The sequence below is a fragment of the Haliotis cracherodii genome, unplaced genomic scaffold, assembly GCF_022045235.1.
Source record: "Haliotis cracherodii isolate W230 unplaced genomic scaffold, xgHalCrac1.p SCAF_9, whole genome shotgun sequence".
NCBI classification, from domain to species: domain Eukaryota; kingdom Metazoa; phylum Mollusca; class Gastropoda; order Lepetellida; family Haliotidae; genus Haliotis; species Haliotis cracherodii.
This window is the reverse complement of record NW_027266343.1, coordinates 6,009,638-6,030,613: the sequence shown is the minus strand read 5'-3', so window position 1 is coordinate 6,030,613 and position 20,976 is coordinate 6,009,638. Positions and strand designations below refer to the sequence as shown.

The 20,976-nt window shown below is 39.2% G+C and overlaps 1 protein-coding gene across 1 annotated transcript in view; it reads right to left on the bottom strand.

The window, feature by feature from the left end:
- The window catches only part of LOC139452971 (uncharacterized), a 59,471-nt gene extending 40,967 nt beyond the window's left edge, over window positions 1-18,504 (bottom strand). Inside the window, exons 1-11 of the mRNA XM_071234597.1 lie at window positions 18,440-18,504; window positions 12,231-12,299; window positions 11,435-11,503; window positions 9,972-10,040; window positions 8,120-8,173; window positions 4,330-4,447; window positions 3,456-3,597; window positions 2,157-2,220; window positions 1,585-1,690; window positions 840-928; window positions 182-299 (exon numbers count right to left, since the gene is read on the bottom strand). Coding sequence (XP_071090698.1) covers window positions 182-299; window positions 840-928; window positions 1,585-1,690; window positions 2,157-2,220; window positions 3,456-3,597; window positions 4,330-4,447; window positions 8,120-8,173; window positions 9,972-10,040; window positions 11,435-11,503; window positions 12,231-12,296 — 895 coding nt within the window. The 5' untranslated portion in view covers window positions 12,297-12,299; window positions 18,440-18,504. The remainder of the gene's footprint in view (window positions 1-181; window positions 300-839; window positions 929-1,584; window positions 1,691-2,156; window positions 2,221-3,455; window positions 3,598-4,329; window positions 4,448-8,119; window positions 8,174-9,971; window positions 10,041-11,434; window positions 11,504-12,230; window positions 12,300-18,439) is intronic.
- Window positions 18,505-20,976: the final 2,472 nt, after the last annotated feature.

Below are 20,976 nucleotides of genomic sequence, written 5' to 3'. Positions count from 1 at the left end.
TATGTAGATATTGGCAATGTTGAATGGTAGATATTAGCAATGTTGGAGGGTAGATATTGGCAGTGTTGGGAGGGGGGGAGGGGTTTTATGCAGATGTTGGCAGTGTTGGAGTGTTGAATTGTAGATATTGGCAATGTTGGAGGGTAGATATTGGCAGTCTTAAATAAATCTAGAAATCTACCTGTACAATTGTAGAGTGTGTTCACTTCTCTCAGGCTGTTCCAGTACTTATCGCTGTCCCCGAACGACAGGTAATCCACGATAGGGACAATGGTTCGGAAGCCATTTGACGAGGCGCTCTGAGAACAGAATGTGACGTGACAAAAATAACAAAACCGTTCCTGCGAGTTCCCTGACACAAGAACAGCGTTAATTCTTTCATACCATCTGACGGTTAACTAAATGTCATTTAACATTCCTAAGTTATTTTGGCCTTCAGTTTCTTTCTGTGAAAGGAGCTCGAGGTGACAAATAACCTGTTTGGATCGACATATCGCGTAAATTTAGAAAAGCCAATGGACATTTTTCGTTGTCAAACCTAAGGCAAAAGTTACAGTATTTTCCGGAAAAAATTGCCAACAAAAGCAAATTCCTCAGACTCACTCTATAGCTCACTCTCGAGTGTACACAATTACTGTCTCTCAATTCCTCACTGGCGCTTTTATACACTCTTGTATCTACACTTACAACATCAGCGCACTTCCACCAGCGCTCAATCACTCACTCACTCACTCACTTACTCACACGCCAGTTTTATTCACTCACTCACTCACTCACTCACTCACTCATTGACTCGAGAACATACACAAATGCAATCACGCACGCACTCAGGGACGTACATGCGACTCGTAGTGCATGATGGAGTCAGCTGAATATGTTCCTTGAAGTGTGTCGGATCCAGTCATCTTTTCAAAGTTCCGCTCCTTCCCTGTCAAAAACAAAACAATAGAATTTAGCCACCTCGAATGTCCTCTCCAGTGCATTCAAAGATTCAACTTATACAAAATTGTTGAAATGAAAAATACCTTAACAATGATACAATGTATTAACATTCTGTTTTCAACCTATTCCAGCGAAAGTTGCAACAATGTGTTTGGCTGCAAAGCTGAATTAAAACCTTGATAGCGTGAAACCAGTATGTATGTATGTATGTATGTATGTATGTATGTATGTATGTATGTATTTATGTATTTATGTATGTATGTATGTATGTATGTATGTATGTACGTATGTATGTAATGTATTTTTTATTATTTGTGTGTGTGTATCTATCAATATATTTATTTATTTGACAGATCGCGTGACGCACAATTCTATACACGAGAGTTATCAGTGCACCATTTCCACATATTGCTCTACCCATTTGTCAACTGCATACACTACCAATCTACCTAAGGGGCGGTCGGGTAGCCTGGTGGTTAAAGCGTTCGCTCGTCACCCCGAGGACCCGGGTTCGATTCCCGACATGGGTACAATGTGTGAAGCCCATTTCTGGTGTCCCCCGCCGTGATATTGCTGGAATATTGCTAAAAGCGGCGTAAAACCAAACTCACTCACTCACTCACTCCCAATCTACCTAATTACCTTTTATGATGTTCCCGTACTTGACGTGAATGAAGTTGTCTCGGTCACGGTGACTCTGCTCGTGATACACACCCAACGCGTGGAGGACTTCATGGAGGGCGGTTTTCTAAAGAGTCATTGAAAGAATTTGGTTTGTTTGTTTGTTTGTTGTTTAACACCGCACTCAGCAATATTCCAGCTTTATGACGGCGGTCTGTAAATAATCGAGTCCGGACCAGAGTTGCATCCCTTGCGCACGCCAGAAACCTAGTTTCGTGAATTCGATTATGTTTCTAGGTCAGTCAGCACCCTACCTGTGCTCGTGGGTTTCAATAAAAGTGGTTGTTCATGACGTCAATCACTGGATTGTCTGGTCAAGAGTCGAATATTTAAAGACCGCCGTCATATAGCTTGAACATTGCTGAATGCGGCCTTAAATAACAAATAAACACACCAACACACAATAAGTGGTAAACGTCTAAGGCTTGCATACCTTCAGGTTTTCCTCCCATATCAAGCTGTCACGCCCTGACATAACTGGAATACTGTTCCAAACGGCGTTAAACTCACTCACTCACTCACAGACGCTTTACCTTTTGTTTGCACGCTGAGATGTCCTGTTGCCCTGATTTGGCTCGGCCAATGTACGACCAGCACCTGCATAGAGACCATTGAGGGATCATTTATTTTTTATTTTTGTTGTTGCTTAACGCCGCACTCAGCAATATTCAAGCTATATGACGGCGGTCCGTAAATAATCGAGTCTGGACCAGACAATCCAGTGATTGACATAATGCGTATCGATCCACGCAATTGTGATACGAGGACATGCATCAGCCAAGTCAGCGAGCCTGACCACCCGATCCCGTTCGTCACCTCTTTCGACTATGTAGAACACAGTGGGAGAGACAATTTCATATTCTGTTGGCTTGGTTTGATGTGGGTCTGACCCGTGAAGATCCGGGGTAGAATTGGTCTTCGGCAACCCATGCATGCCGTAAAAGGTGACTATGCTTGTCGTAAAAGGCGCTTAACGGGAACGGGTGGTCAGGCTCCCTGACTTGGTTAATGCATGTCATCGTATCCCAATTGTGTGGATCGATGCTCATGATATTATTCACTGGATTGTCTTGTCCAGACTCGATTATTTACAGACCGCCGTCATATAGCTTGAATATTGCTGAGTGCGGCGTTAAACAACCAGCCAACCGACGATGCGGGTCTGCGTGGTGGTGGGGGTTAGGGTGTGGTTATGGGGAAAACCATTTCATACCCTTGGTTTGGGTTCACTGTGGGTCTGGGATGGGGTGGGGTGGGGTACGGGAGGGATGGTGTGGAGGTGATTTGCTGCTGGGAGAGAGAAATTTCATTTTCTGTAGTTAGGTTTCGATGTTTGCGTGTGTGAGGGTAGGGGAGCGGGCGTTTGGAGTTGGGGCATAACTTAAGCATTATGTCACTCATTTACTGATGGGGCCAAAATACGAGGGATGGAGCGGCCACATATGATGGTTGGGAGAGGCTTCAATCTACAATGGAGTAGGGGAGTGACCTGGGAACTGTAGAGGGGGAGACTGGGGACTGCAGAATACAAAGCAACAGTAACGCGTTGACAGAAGAAATCATTAAGGAGGGTTGTTGAGGAGGAACCTCCTAAACAAGAATAGATAGTGATGATAGCTGCACTACACAACAACAAATACCCTGAGTGTAATACATTGAAAGTAGCTGGCAGCTATTGGTTCAAAATAATAGATTGATGACACAGCATTGGTGGTGTGGTGAAGGAGGGATTGAAAGGAAAAGAATCACATGTCTGGATGCAGGGACCGAAATATATTCTCAAACCAAAATACCAGCCAGACAATCAAAAGCGTTGATGTGAAGTCACTCACCCAGAAGATTCGATGAAGTTAAGATACGTTTGATGAGTAACACTGAATTCGGAACTCTGGGTGTTGATGTCGTAAAATTTGATACACGTGTTATCTTCAATCAGCCTCATAGACGACTGAATGACGACCTTGCCCTCTGTTGCTAGGGAACAGATAAACATGGATGGTAATTAGCAATACATTGGTAATAGTAATACCCATCTTACACTGATCTAGAATTCTTGGTCAGGTTTCAAATGTTAATGTAATGTTATTTATTTTTTTATCTTCCCCGATACATGCTTTAATCCCGTTCACTTTAACGATGCCTCTCCTGGTGTAATGGTCCGGATGAACAGTACTATAACGCGCAAAAGTACATGAAAAAAATACAAGACAATAAGATGTACTGTACTATAACGCGCAAATGTAGATGAAGAAAATACAAGACAATTAGATGTGCTGTAATGTAACGCGCAAATGTAGATGAAGAAAATACAAGACAATTAAATGGGCTGTACCCTAATGCTCAAATGTAGATGAAGAGAATACAAGACAATTAGATGTGCTGTACCCTAATGCTCAAATGTAGATGAAGAGAATACAAGACAATTACATGTGCTGTACCCTAATGCTCAAATGTATATGAAGAGGATACAAGACAATTAGATGTGCTGTACCTTAATGCGCAAAAGTAGATGAAGAGAATACAAGCCAATTAGATGTGCTGTACCCTAATGCTCAAATGTAGATGAAGAGAATACAAGACAATTACATGTACTGTACCCTAATGCTCAAATGTAGATGAAGAGAATACAAGACAATTAGATGTGCTGTACTGTTGTGGCCAGAATGCGTCATGAAACAACATCCACTCACTCATCGAGTTACTTACGCACAGATGAAGTTATTGCATAGGGTACTATTCCACCCGTCCAAAAGCTCCACTTGGTCGTCCTGATGACTCGCTTGCGACGTCTGTGCAGTAGGGTAGAGGCGTCCAACACAACTGCCTGCGATGTGAAGGCTAAGCATAAATATCGCATAAGACCATTCCTGATGATGCCCAAAAAACAAGTATGGGTTCTGTCATTTTCGTTGGTAGCATTATTTTAATTCTCCTAAAAAGATTTTGGTTAAACAACGACTTATTAAATACGTAGCCTTGAAATAGCTTCGTCGTTCTGTCACTATCTACTGGTGTGTGCGTGTGTGTGTGTGTGTGTGTGTGTGTGTGTGTTCTTTCTTTATTAGGACTCTATCATATTGTGTGTAATGTTTTCATGACCCCCCCCCCCCCCCCCCCACACACACACACACACCCTCCAATCCCCCCCCACACACACCAGTAGATAGAGTGACAAAACGACGAAGCTAACTTCATTTTATGACCCACACAGCAACCCATCCAGAAGTTTTCTGAGTATGTGAATACTCCCCAACACTGCAGGTCACTGCATTACCCATATTGTCAGAAGGGCTGTATTCATGGCAGCAAACCCGGGTACTCTCCCAATGTCAGTCAACAGATTGGGAGGTAACAAATTTGAGGCACCGTGAACAATGGGGAGTCGGACAATTTGGTGCTTGGGATGCAAGCGCGATATTTCGTAAACGAGGTCCGCATATTTGTCATGTTTGTCCAGAATCTTGTCAATCACATTGAGTGTCAAAAGGTTGGTTGGTTTGTTGTTTTACGCCGCACTCAGCAATATCCCATCTATATGACGGCGGTTTGTAAATATACGAGTCTGGACCAGACAATCAAGTGATTGATATCATGAGCATCGATCCACGCAATTGGGATCGATGACATGCTTCAACTAAGTCAGCGAGCCTGACCACCCGATCCCGTTACGTGTCTTTTACCACAAGCATAGTGTCAATAGGGACAGGTGAGGTGAGATGAAATGGGGTTTAACGTAAACGACGTGCATGCACGTGTACGTGTGTGTGTGTGTGTGTGTGTGTGTGTGTGTGTGTGTGTGTGTGTGTGTGTGTGTGTGTGTGTGTGTGTGTGTGTGTGTGTGTACGTGTGTGTATGTGTGTGTGTGTGTGTGTGTGTGTGTGTGTGTGTGTGGCTGCTTGTACTCGTCCGGACTAATGCCGAATTATAGTATAATCTTTTAACGGTTTTTTTGTAAGACGCGACCTTCCGCTCTCTCACGACCACTAGACCACGGAGGCGGTTTCGAAAGGGACAGCTAATTCAATGAAATCAATGATTTCAACGGATTCATAAAAAAGTACAGGGTCAGGTTTATTTGCCTGGACAGGTCTCAGGCTGTGTACAGGCCTTTTACAAAGAATGTTTAATTATCATTTTCCATGATACCCTCTAAATATTCTGGGTCGTACCATGCATTGACCTCTGAGTCAGAACCACAAGCATGACAAAGACGGTAATAAAATGATCGAGGCATGCGATCCTGTCGCAAAAGATACTGTGTTTGTGCCAAAGCTTGGCATCCACTGATAACGTTTTTGGCAGTTTCATTAAATTCATTGTATAATTCTACATTTCATATTTACAATTTTATGCAAAATCACACATTGACGGTTTCGAGTGGGAAGTCACTGGTCCTGAGCAGCAAACAGAAAGCCTCCTGTTTCACCTTGCAAGCCAGCCGACTTTATCCAAGCGAAGGACTCTGCAGGATTGCTGATCTTCTCAACACACTGCCCATAATGTCGATCGAGTGGTCGTTCAGATAACCTGTCCCTGAAAAACTGAGTCTGGGCCAATTTGATATGGCACTTCGCTTGGTTGACACTCGTTTCTATACCGTACAGCAGTACAGAAGCATCAACAAAATCAACACTGCCATTTGGATTTTATCCCACATACTTGGCTCGTTAAAGAAAACCGTGGAATGCCTTGTTTTCGTCATGAGTCTTGACATGCTCCACAAGAGTATCATCAGACAAATTAGTGTGTGCAAAAGTGCACATGACAATTCTATCATAAAGAGCATCAACGTTAATCAAACCACGTCCTCACATTATAATTAGTAAATAAAGCAATTGAGGGAAGGGCGAGGGTGGTGGGATCTATTGTCTGACTTGATTCTTAGTGTGGGGGTGTCAATACCCTGAATTTCCTGTTCGTCCAATAAACAACGCCAAAAGAATATGAAAGGACGGGTACAGCATAAGTCTCTGTGACTTGAAATTTATTGCGAGTCTCCTTTTGAACTCTGCCCGAAGTTCGTCGTTGATATGGGCATTCTGGAGTTTGTCCCTAACCTGCATCCCAAAGTACGTTTTGGTCTGACTTTCCACGAGTAGGTCAATAACTGACTTATCTCCCCTCTTCCACCTTGCCACGTTTCATATGAAGAATATTGCATTTTTTCGAACCCAAAGGACATGCCGATATCATCAGAAAAGGACTCGACCAGGAAAATCTGTTTGTTTGGTGTGGATCCTCCATTGGCAATAAGTTCAAGATCATCCATGTAAAGGGGGTGAGTAAGGGGTGTTGGGGATCTGTACTTAGGAGGTCCCGGTGATAACCTTCCTCTTTGCTGAGCAAAAAGTTTAAAGGATTTAGTGACAAACAGAAAAGCGAAGGGCTAAAAGAATCGCTCGAAATATTCCTCTTCTGATAGAAATGGGTTCCGAAGTCACCACCTGTCCATGCGAATACATCTCAACAATTCATTAAAGACTTGAGTAAAACAAGTAGTCGCTCGCGGACGTCAATACATTCCAGTGACTTCAAAATCAATTCGTGTGGTACAGAATCATGCGCTTTCCTCAAGTCTATCCAACACATTGAGAGGTTACGGTGGTAAGTTTTAGTCTCTTCAAGGATCGTTTTCTGAACGAGCAATTGATCCTTACAACCTCAATATCCCTTTCTGGCTCCTCCCTGCTCCATGTAAATAATGTCATTGGAAGCGCAGTAAGATGACACAAGATCTGTAAGATACACTGTAAATAATTTGTACTGTGTATTCAGACAAGTACTAGGGAGGAAGTCAAATTATTTTTGGGAGAGAAGTATTGTTAGACCTTTGCACAACCAAGGCGGAACATCACCTGTATCCAAGAGATAATTAAACAGTGAAGTAATGGTGTTTGGACACAGGGGAATAGTTTCCAATACCGGTTTCGAATACCATCAAGCCCTGGCGCCGTATTAGATTTGGACTTTTTATTACGTTTGTCAGGCAATCAGATGTAATGAAACACAAATGGTGACCTTATTTTGTCGAGTACTACTATCATGGTATTACTCCACCAATGGTTCCTCGAGGTAACACTTACCGGGTGTAGACCACAAAAGTTCAAATCCTTTCAATGGAAGCCAAGGTCTTTAGTTATTATTATTTACATCTTACTGTCTGATCACTATGAGATATACCATCGTCAGGAAACTAGTGTCTACAATGCCATGTCTGTATACCATACCACGGCCTATGTGTCACTGTTTCTGTATCATATTTATTTGTTCTTCCAATGTACACATTTTTTGCTCTGCGAAATACGAGAGTGTACTTACAACCCATAGTTTAAGAGTAATGTGTGGAAGAAACAGGATTTGAAACAGAAGTGGTTCAGTGTGTGTCAACTCCTCAATGTACATTTTGAAAACAGCCATATGTGGACATAAACACGTGCACATTGACACATACTACCCAGGGTTGGTGTTCTTCATTGTCAATACGTGAGCAACCTACCTCTTGTTCAATCTCGGCCTGCTTGTCTGCCCCTTCTCCATGGAAATCTGTCTCCTGCGTGATAGATTGAAATATAAAATGTTTATAATGTTCATATTTTGGATATTTTAATGACAAGATCTTCATCATCAAGAATATCACAATTAGAATTTATTAATATTGAAAACTGATTTTGTTTTTATATCGATGTATAAAGATTCAGTGTGACAAAAATAGTTCCACAAGACTGCATGACAAGAGGGATGACTTCAAATTTCCAACAACCAACTTTCCCTTTCTGTCGAGCAATATTCCAGCAGCGCCAGCCTTTGGTTTCTACATTTCACAACTTGTGAGATACAATCAAACATGCTCTTTCCATGATGATTTCAAAGAGCGTCATACGACTCTTGTCCAAAATTTGTTTGATCAAGGTTACAACATTTAAGGCCTCAGGAAAACTTTCAAAAGTTTTTTTTTATGGCAGACATGAGGACATTTATAAATTCTACGGAAAACTTTCTTTTTCAGGTGAACTATTACCTTGCCTTTTCATGTGTTTGTGACGGGGGATTGCTAATGATTATGGAATGAATTTTGTCGATTATAATTCAGTAAACTACCACGAAGTTATCAATTATTATTGGATATCCACTGTTTGGGTCTGAAGTAATATTAACATTCCTTCAGTAGATAGGACGATTTCGTGTTGTTTTCATATGCTCTTACCGACAGTGTAAACTTAAATTTGTAAACAGTGTGGACATATTCTTGAGGAATGGAAATATAAATCCAAGTTTGTTTTTTGGTATAGAATTGAAGAAAGAAGAATAAGAAATGATATGTCAATCCCACATTAATTATTTATTATACAAACAATTATGTTCTTTTTGTTAAAAGGTTAATTTAAAAGAGCAAGACAATATAATCTGTTTATATTCCTTGGTGCAATATCACTGTATGAAATCAACATAATTAGCATTTGATTTTAATTATATTACATTCACAGAGAATAACCTATTTTGGTTTAAAAAATATAATACCAAACACACATACTGCATATTGTTTCTGATAATTATTGTGTTCTTATGTGCATTTGTATGCATTATATGTTCACGATTTCAAAAATGGGTATTCTACACCAAAATTTCATTGCTTTTTCCATTGTCCTACAAAACGTAAATGTTTATCTTCATGTTTGTGGGAAGGAGATCACACTAATGTCAATATTGTTACTTTGGCCTGACGCCCACGAGTAGATTAATTGATGGTTTTCTGTAAAGCAATTTACTTTTTTAAAAATCAGTTTGTTTTGATGAAATGTCTTTGTGTGATTCTGTCATTTACAGTTACATCTATTCATGAACAAACAGATATGTGCACGAATTTTCTGTTACATTTTATGTCCCTACTTTTACAAACCATTTCGGGTACTTTTACCGCAGAAAAATATTCATTATAAAATAACGATGTTGAGATAATAAAATTTTATCATTTCAAATGTCTGATGTTTGTTTGTACTTACTTATTTTCCAACATGTTTGTCAGTTTGTTAAATTCGCGTTTCATGCAAGGTTCACAAGACGAAGAATATACACGACGAGTAAACTGATGTTGCTTTTTTCTTTCTTTGAAATCATACACGTTGTGAAATTGACTCGAACATTGTTTATGACACAACATTACTTTCCAACTTTAGACGCCAGGCATTGCTGCCAAATATAAACAGTACGCCTATCTCGAACTACGGATAACTCGACCTGTCCAGGGTAATTTCAGGAAACGAGGTCTCATTATATTTCGTAATACAATTGAACAGAGACGATTGAAGAGAGTTATATGTCTTCTCAGATGAAGATAATTGTCCACGTACTTTTTCTGGAGAGGCGACATCAACCCCTCCCTTCATAAAATGAGGCGCCATATGTGCCAAGCCGTCACCCTTTAACAAACCAAAATGTAATAAAGTGAGAGATATAATAATAAGATGGTGAGTTCAGTAATTATATAGCGTTTCAGTTAAAAGTGGGATGTTGGAGGTTACAAATGAAACGAATTACGATTATTGTTTGACAGTAAGTGAGCAAGTTGGGTATAACACATCTTTGACGAGTATTTGAGTGATACCGCAGCGTGCCATCGTAATAAAGGAGAGAATATGAACAATATTCCAGCAATACCACGACGGGTGACACCACAAATGGTCAAAACAATATACCCACATGCTGGGACGCACACGTGCCTTTGGCATAACGAGTGATCGCTTCAACAACAAGACTACTCGGGACAAAGGTCTTATCTTCGATAATCCAGTGTATTACATCTCCTTTCTTATATGATTTATACTCTGGATCAATTTGACTCCATATCTTCCTTTAGGAAATGACGTCACCTGCTCAATATCTCTGATCATACTAACTTAGCCCATAATTTCCGTCGCCCATGAAATCAACACCCAATCAAATTATTTCTTTGAGCGTGAATTTAGTATGGATATACAATCACAATTGCACCTCGTCGAGTCCCCGAGAAACCGAATCAGTTTGAAAGAAACGTTCTGCTGGAAAAGATGTTCCCTGTGTACTAATGGGTGAGAGAGTTGGGTTTAACGCCGCTATGAACGGTATTCCTGTTATTGTTACTGCATGTCAGCTTAATCTGGGAGGAAATCCCAAAGTAGTGCATGTCTAAGACGTGTACCACTTGGTTGAACAAACTAGGAAGGGTATTGTGCTAACAAACCTAGAAAACATAATCGGGATTTACCAGGATTCCATCCCACAATCATAAGTTGACTCAAGCCTCCACAACGAATTGCGGTCACCCGTGCCCGTAGACATTTACTACTCTGGTGGATGGAGTGTTGGGGGTGGGGGTGGGGTGGTAGCTGGCTAGTGAATCGTGTAAAACATGCAGTGTTAATACAGGGGTGGTACAGGTGGTATCAAGATTGTGTTTACACTTATACATGCCATCACATCCTTTCCCCGCATCGTCACACTTACCAGCATCTCGCCCTTCTCTCTACGTCCCTTAGCTGCAACGTCACATTTACCAGTAGCACAATTCCCGCTCCCCTGCATCATCACACTCATCAATAGCACGCCCTTCCCGTAATCTCCCTTCCTCTCATCACCATACTCACCAATAGCACGCCCTTCCGTTCATCTCCCTTCCTGCATCACTGTACTCACCAGAAACACGCTCGTCACCTTCCTTCCTGCATCATCACACTCACCAACAGCACGCTCTTCCCTTCACCTCCCTTCCTGCATCACCACACTCACCAAAAACACGCTCTTCCCTTTACCTCCCTTCCTGCATCATCATACTCACCAATAGCACGCCCTTTTCTCCCTCTGCCTTCCCTTCATATGCAACGTGACCAGTCAGAAAAAATGGTAGCTGTGCAAAACAAGGAATGTTGTAGAATTATTCAAGAGATATTTTGTGAAATCAGTCGTACCAAATAAGTACATGCTTGCTGTTACACGGTGCACTCAGCGACATCCCATCTTTATGAAGCTGGCCTCTACAATATCGAATCTGGACCAGACAAACCCGTGATCGATATTGTGAGCAAAGTCCCAAGTCATGAATTACAAATTACAGGGCAATGAGAACCTGATCCTCGCCTCTCTTATATATGCATACTTACTTGGTGTGTACATATATAAATAGTGAGTGACTGAGTGAGTGTGGTTTTCGCCGCTTTTAACAACATTCCGACAATATCACGCGGGGGACACTAGAAATGGGCTTCACACATTGTACCCATGTGGGGAACTTTCCACTTGACGAACGAATGCTTTAACCACACGCTACCCTACCGTCCTACTCAGAATACGTCTTCAGCAACCCACGCTTGTCGTAAGAGGCGACTAACGGGAACGGGTAGTTGATGCATGTCAGCCTATCTCAATTGCGTGGATGTCGTGGAGTGCGGCGTTAAACAACAAATAAACAAACAAACAAGATAATAAATAGAAAAATAAAAGTAACTATGATGTAAAAATGCACTTCTTTATATGCGAAGATCATCAGCGCATGACAATTAAGATTTTGTAGTTCAGTTATATGTTTTATATACACAGAATTAAGGATGTGATCTGATCGCAGAAGTCTGACTTACCTGCTTAGAATTGCTGTTTATAACGCAAGCCAACGCTATACAGATGAACAGTAAATATCTGGACATGATCTGAAGCAACCAATAATATGCGTATAGTAAAATCTGTCTACAGGTTACACACAACCAAATGTTTTCCCATAGACTTCTATAGTAACGTTATATCTTTTTAAAAAATAACTAGGCATTCAACAGCCATTACATTTACATATATGCACAGTCTGGCCTTAAAGCTGCAATAAAAACACAAATTTTGGCTAGGTTAGTCAGCTCCTTTTCCGAGTACAGGAAGCTGAACACACCAACCCCAGTTCCGCACCAAATGTCGCCTGCTTGAAAATATCTGTGCTCACATAAAGCACAAGTCATCTTGTTAAAAAAGTCAGCACCAAATATTGAAAAATATGGGCAGTTTTAATTGCTGGATGGATGTACATTTAAAAGACATAAACATTTTACACAACATCATCCAATCACAGCCTGCAGATGTCTCTTGATCTGCACTGAAGGCTCCCTACGAAAACCGCACTGTCACAACCAGTTCTGATTTGGTGTAGTAGAATCTACACGGGACGCAAACGTATGTGAGACCGAAAGTTTAGCCCGGTTTAGACAGTGGTCTAGATCAGAGTGGTTATATATTATGAAATATAAATATAAAATATATATTATATACATGAAAGACCGAAGATAAAATACTCTTACAGCCCTCGTTATTGTTTGAAAGATGTATCCCTCTAACACTTTCAAAAAAGTGATCGAAAATGTACTTATATGTGCAATATTGAGGATTGGAAAAGAGTAAAATGTACTTGATGAACTCCTGAACCATTATTTTTTACTCATGCTGTGTGACACATATAAGCATTAGTTTTTGAGAACGTATTTTTGGTGTACACGGGATCGAACATAAAGGCAACTATGCAATGTAAAGCATAATGAAAGAGTAAAAACTATATGGATAAGAGTAGTATATGACTTGTAGTATATATAAAAACTGTTGATACATAAAGTACATTCACACATAAAAATGTAAGTGGGCATTAACTAATCAGAGGTGTTAGATATACAGAGCGTGAATGGTTTTCAGAAAACCGACATTTAAGAAAATCACAGCGTGGTAGTTTGACGTTGTAGGAAAGTCCGAAGTGATACACGTTGTTTGAAAATGACCATCCCGAACATATATTATAGACAAGCCCAGAAACTAAATCAGGCCGAGTCTTGGACTCGAACCCAAGACAATAGGTATAATAAAATTTCTGGAGTCACCTCGACGACAGTACTAGTTCGATATTACATGTAATTTAGTGATTGTCGGAGATATCAATGAAAATCTTTTGTCTCCGAGAAAACTTCATGTTTTGTTAGACTGAAAAAAATTACGTAATGTGATAAATGAATCTACTCGGATATTTCTAAAACAAGGAGTACTTTACTAGATCCGATAATTGCAAGTGAAGATGTTTCTGTGGATTATTCTGGAGTGATTGATTTTCATAACGAGATTAGTGATCATAGGGGCACGTATATATAAGTGAAAACACATTTATCAACCAAATCATCATTTACTAGAGATATATGGTGTTATGGAAGAGGTGAATATGATAAATTAAATTTTTAACAAATGTAAAGATATAGATGAATCTATTGAATGTTTTTATTCAAAATTTAATAATTATATAAAAATGTGTGTACCGTCTAAAAAGGTTAGGATTCGACCGAATGATAAACCGTGGTTCCATTCCGAATTACGGAAGGCAATAAGGAAAAGAAAGAGGTTACTTAAGATTCCAAGGAAAACAAATAAAGACAAGGGCAGAACATTGTACAGAAAACAAAGAAATAAGGTAAATAATATGAAATACTATGCAAAGGAAATGCTCTACTACAATTTAGACAATTTCGTTTTAGAATTATACTTAGAAAACAAATATTCTTTTTGGAAATTGTTGCGATATTCAGTGAAAAATACAGGTAAAACTTCATCTCTTCCCCCTCTGCGCAGGTATGTCACTGACAAAAGCCCAAATATATACTCTGATTAAGATAAAGCTATTCAGTTAAACATTGTCAAGTAGTTTTCATCCATAGCAGATGTTGATGGATATAAGGCGAGATTGCCAAATGTTGAAAAACGTACAGATAAAACATTTAGCACATTACGAATAAACGTATATGAAATAAGTGATATAATAAAGCTTCGGGCCCAGATCGCACAAGTCATAAAATTCTTAAACATACTGTAGCTACATTGAATGAGAAAGCTTAAGTATATGCTCTGTCGTACTGTGTTGAATAAGATTTATGTAATGTTTATTAGACCACTATTTGAATATGCATGTAAAGTTTGGGACGGTTGTCCCAAAGAGCAGGGTGACAGATAAGAAAAACTCCAACTGGAAGCAGCAAGAATTGTAACGGGTTTACCAACCTATACTTCCGTCAAAAAATATATTTCGAAACTTCCTGGGAGACTATATCATAGCGCAGGAGAAAATTGTGTTTATTCTATAAAATGTATAACAATATGACACCTTCATACCTTAAAGATCTAGTACCTCACTCTGTCGGGACAAACGTAACATACAACCTTAGAACCGCTCACAATACAACTATGCCTCTATTATGTACTAAGTTATCTCAATCCTCGTTTATACCATCCGCTATCAAATTGTGGAATACATTACCTACTCAGCAAAGGAATATTGAAACATTCCCTCGATTTAAATCCATTTTAAGAACAGATAGAACATCATATTTCTCATATGGTTTAACGAAAATTAACATAATACATACAAAATTAAGATATGATGACAGTGAATTATAAAATGACTTATCTAGAAGAGGTTTAAACGAGGATCCAAAATGCCGATGTGGCAGCTCATGTGAAAATTCATATCATTTTTCACTGAAGGTCCTTTATTTACATCAGCAAATTGATGCACTCACTATTGTTAATTGTGAAAGATACTTGTGATGTAAATATTGACCTGTTGCTAGTTGGTAATGCAGTTTTACCTAACCATGTGAACGAAAGCATTTTTAGTAATGTACATACATATATAAGGAAAACAAAAAGGTTTGAGTGAGCAGTGTGAATGTACATACGTTTCTCTATTTCTTTTCTTTCCTTTCTGTCATTTGATTTATTAACTGTAAATAAGCATACATGTAAATCTATTGGAGAGGGCGTTCTAAGTTGTGATAACTTGTGCCCAATCCCTTTCATAAGAATAAAATATGTTTAAACTAAACTGATAGGTTTGTCCACCAAAGAGCCGCAGCTCTGCACAACGAGTGGCTATGTCAATATGATGTATTACAGAAGCAGTTATTGCATATACAGAGCGGCAATCACAATAACATTATTAAGAACTTACTCTATTTACAGCCGAGATCCTGGTCACCTTACAGAAAAGAAAGGTTCCGATTCAGGATGGTATTTGCCCAACTATATCTGTATACTTCCTCTGACTGTCTTTTGAAGAAATATTTGCTCAACATTATGACTCACGGTTTTTTTCAAACGGAAACCATAAAGTAAACGAACCCATAGGGTTTCACCACCGTAGATCTGACAGAACCTCTAACTATATATCTGTGTGGTCTGCTTTCTAGTATTGTCCCGATAATTTATGAAAACTGATTCTATGGCTATTTACATACAGTCACGCAAACATTGTTAGTGTAAGAAAACGAAACATGAGAAGGATTCACTTGCGAAGTCAACCACGCGTGACTGAGCTGTTTATATCTCGTTCCAGCAATTCATTGAAACACGGGATACATATATCTCTACATACTTAACGCGTGTAAAACCATGCATGCAGAAATAACCAGAAACCTACACAAACTCAACGAAATTGGTCCCATGGATGTGAACAACATAAAGCTTATATGTTTATACTTGATTTTTTATTGTTTGAACTTGTTGAAAGCCTTTTCGGTTTGTCATTTCGTTACGTATATTGGATAAACATAAAGCTGTTTTCGACGGTCGGTGGGTACATTTATTGCTATCCAGTTGATTAATACAAAGTATTGTTTTTGATTCAAGCTGTTTTATGAACCCGTAACATTACCTTCTTTAACCTCAATTCATTTATTCAGAATGAACGGGTACTGTTATGGGAACGCTGTTATCTCGAGACGAATAGACAACAAATGCCCGAGTTCATTGCCCGCTCTGTTCTCTACTTTGTTTGTTTCTTTTCGCAAATGAAATTTTGGCAATATAGAAAACGCCGGAAAAAAGGTTTGCAAAGCTTAGGCAAGTTGAAATATATTGAACCACTAGTGCCTGCAATGTACTTTTGTACTTCTATGGTTTATGAGATAAACATGCCGTGTTTTCAATGTAGAATAATGTAGGCTTAACCGCGTTACATTTAATTTGAAACCGAAGGTACAATTGCTTAACAGTTACCCGCGCCGATACTGACGTGTTCATCATCAGTTACAATTGGTATGGTGTAAACAAATCAATCAGTTCAAGTTTGCAGTGTTCAGACTTGTAAGCGTATAATCGAACCACGGAGGCACGATGGTATGGGCCGACCCATTGACATTATGGGATATCTGGGAGAAAAAATGATAATAATAATAACAATATTGATAATAATAATGCTTGTATGATAACGCTAAACTCCATTCACCATCCCATATGTCATACATACATAATGGCGTACCTGTCTCTTACATCAAATCCCTATTTCTCGACAAAAGTGGCCTGCTAAATGAACACTTGCCCATTACTCACAGCCAATGAATATTGTTAAAATGGTTACATGATACATGCTTCCTTCATAATTGGTTAGTCAGGAAATGCATAACAATAATATTCATCTACAACTCCACAACTTTGTTCAACTGTCTAATGTACTTAAAGCAGAGGCCAATGTACTATTCCGACTACAGTAAACTACGGTTGTAACGAACTCACAGGGACTACTAATTTCAGTTCGTTATAACCGTAATTCGTTATAAGCACATATACAGCATAACTACAGCATATAGACGAGACTTAAAAGTTAGTTCGTTATATCCGTTAGTTCGTTATAAGCGTGTTCGTTATAACTGTAGTTTACTGTATGTCATAAGCATCGATCGCGATGATAATGCGCATCAGCATCTGTTGTTAAAATCACTCATACAAAGGCATGTTATTTTCTGACACAATTACCAAGACTACATAGATATAAAATCCTAGCAAAACATTTGTCATATGAATAAAAATGAGTTTTAGGGCCCCGATGCCTTTGTCTGTTTGTGTCTTCCAAGTACTTTCTTATTGGTCGATCATAAGCTTTATCTGACAGGTAGCGATAGGTTAACTACCTGTATTAATTAAGACCGATATATACATCTCATTGCGTCTCTTACGCATTTCCGATTGGTGATCGGCTAGCGCCTTCTTCTGTTGTAGGTTCTACATTACAAAGTGAATGAGTGAGTGAGTGAGTTGGGTTTAACGCCGCTTTTAACATTATTCCAGTTATATCACGGCGTGTCAGCTTAATGTGGAAGGAAAGCCCGAAGTGATGCAGGTCTCAGACGTTTACCACTTCGGTGAAACCCACGAACAAGGGTATGGTGCTGACAACCCTTGAAACATAATCGGGGCGAACTCCCATACGTTAACATAGGCTTACGATTATCTTTACGATTACGCTTTTTGGAGGGGAGCCCTTATACAGAATGATATAATACTCTAAACCACTTTCATAAATGATCATAATCATAATCAATCATTCACGGTCAATATCATTTTCTGAACAGGTGTGTCTGACATGAAACAGTCCAGTGATGCAGAGAATGGATTTGAATCGAAAGAGTGTTCCAGTGTTTACCACCTGCGCAGATAACAAATACGTTTTAAAATACCCCCCACCCCCACCCCCCGAAAAAACACACAAAAAATACCAAACAAAAACGTTCACAGTAGAATCAGTAGCTACATTACGCCCTTTTGTTAGCGTAAAACCAAGAAATTAGTTTTGAGATGACTGACATTTGAAGGTCCTTGGGATTCTCAAGAATATTGATAAAATTCTGATAAAGTAAGGTCATAAAACACTTCGTTTCACTGAAATTACTATTTCATTGACTTAATTGAGAATGTATATGCACTTTTCGATATATAATAATAATTTAATATTTTCAAAAATGACTTTGAATAAGAAAAAAGCAATAAACTTAACAACACTTACTTCGCATGTAGACCGACGTGACTTCGTGTGCAAGCAAGGATGTCCACTTGCCCCCCTTGATTTACCAGTCATTTTATAGAACCATTGCTCGCCCACATGCACGTGCAGAAAGTGTAAGCAATATCTATATTAATGGGCTTATATCCTCCGGATCATATCCGTAATTGCTCAAACTGTTATAAAGGCATTTTGCATGTGATTAACAACACTATACCTCTTTACAAGGAAATGTCCAAACGAGTTAGAAACGGAAAAAACAAAAACGTTATGATAGAAAATGACAATATCCCACAAAACAACAACCTTTTCTTACATTATTGATAGGAATTAAGAGATTGATGAGTCTGTTTCATAATCCAGGTGCATGCTGAATGTTACGTTTCGCGAAGAATGGCTGAACGTCTTTATATTTTCCTCCCTTTCTTTAATGCTGTGGCTGTCCGCCTGTACCACAGAGATTTCACGCACGTTTGTATCCCAAATTAAAGGTACATTGCATTAAGTCGATAACCCTTCCGGTAGTCCATGGTATAATTGTAATATATATCTGTCATAACGATAAAACCGTGTTAATTGCTTTTCGTGATTTTTCAGTATGAAGTTGCTGCATGTACTGTTGTTACCGGTGTCAGATTGTCACGTACATTTATGTCAGTGTAGTCGGAACGAAAGAGTGTGACGTCAGTAACGTCAGAATACCATGTAAATGTATGTCTTTTTGAACAATGTAAAACATAAACCTGCAGACAAAATGCAGAACTATCGTGGGGGTGAGAATGTTCTGTGAACATTTATCCTTGTTGGCAGAATGGGACTAAACGTCATATCAGTGTTGTCATCACGTCGTATACAATCACATCCTTGATGTCATGGATGTTTTATTGTAACTTATTTTTATCATAATGTCAGATAGAAATATACCCTTGTCGTTTAACTTTCATTTTGAATTACAAGACCGCCTCCGTGGTCTAGTGGTAGAGCGTCCGCCCGGAGAGCAGAAGGTCCGAGGTTCAATCCCCGGCCGCGTCATACCAAAAGACGTTAAAGCTGATACTTGTTGTTACCCTGTCTGGCTAACATAAGGACTGGTCAGTATACCGTGTCTGGTTGGGGTGTTCATGTTAAACTGCGGCATGGTATCTCAGTGAGCTAGCACTATAAATCGGCATCAGTTCGGACTAGTACAAGCAGCCACACAAACACACGTGCATGCACGTCGCTATATAAGTGCAATAATGTTGGACGCGTCGTTAAACCCAATATCACCTCACCTCATATTGAAACATTTCCTTGACGTTAAAATATCATATGGAAACACATCTTTGTACAGATTGTTATATGAAAACATATCATTGTCACTATGTCATGTAGAAGCATCGTTGTTGTCGGAATATCACGTCGGAACATATGTTGCCATTAAAATGCATATATATATATATATATATATATATATATATATATATATATATATATATATATATATATATATATATAATTAATTCATTGTATACTTCAGTGTGAAAGACTGAGTTGTCCAAAGTTGAGAAAAGTGATATTTTCATTGCAGTGAACACATATTTACAATAAAATAGATTCCTGTGGAGTTGGAGACAAAGCTAACGGAAACATCCTACAAAGCCTACGACTGTGGTCGTCACGTGCACGAAATAATTTCAAATATGGATTCCTGCCAATGCTGGCCGAGGTATCTTTGGATCAAGTCGAACCGAGCGACATCGAAAGATGTACGTGTGGTCTGGCGGACTAAAATAGGTCAGAGCACGTCGTTGTACCATTCATTTTCAGGTATTAACAACACACGAACAGCTCCCCACTGTGAGAAAAAACATTTAAATTTAACATTTGAAACCTCAAGCAGCGCGTTCGGTTCAAAATTCAAATTAGACGCGGATAGATTTACATCACAGAAATCTCAGCTTAAATCAGAGTCGATTATATGATTCCCACTGTATCATGTGCACGAATTTATGAATCTTATCAGACAGTAATGCTGTTTAAGGGAAACAGAGTATAAATACATTGCATTGTGAACCGCTTCTTTTATTGAGTAGCGCCAAATGAGTTGCGGAATATTTGTTTTCAGAAGCCCTCACACATCGGGAAACCGCTATGGAAACTTATTGGGAATGTCATGCAATAGTCTATCGATCACTTTGGCATCTTATCGGTGTATGGAACCTTAAAAGTAACCCGAGAAGTGTGTGCTATCGTGGTCTGTGTTCCTGATCGATTACTAGATTGTCTGCTTTGTTCACATTCCGTTGTCGCATAGCAGAACACCTATCAAATTGTGTGAATGGCGGTGATATCGTAAGCGAGGACATGCATACCCGTTTCATGACAACTTGGTGCCATCACTCACTTTCAGTGATCTATTCATATTTTTCAACGCTATTTTGCCTTGTGCACTCAAAGGAACCTCTTTCGTCGGACATATCAGATGTTGGTACCATGCTATTCTGATTGGACATTGGCATTTTAACAGTATCCATGGCATGATAAAATTGATATAAAGG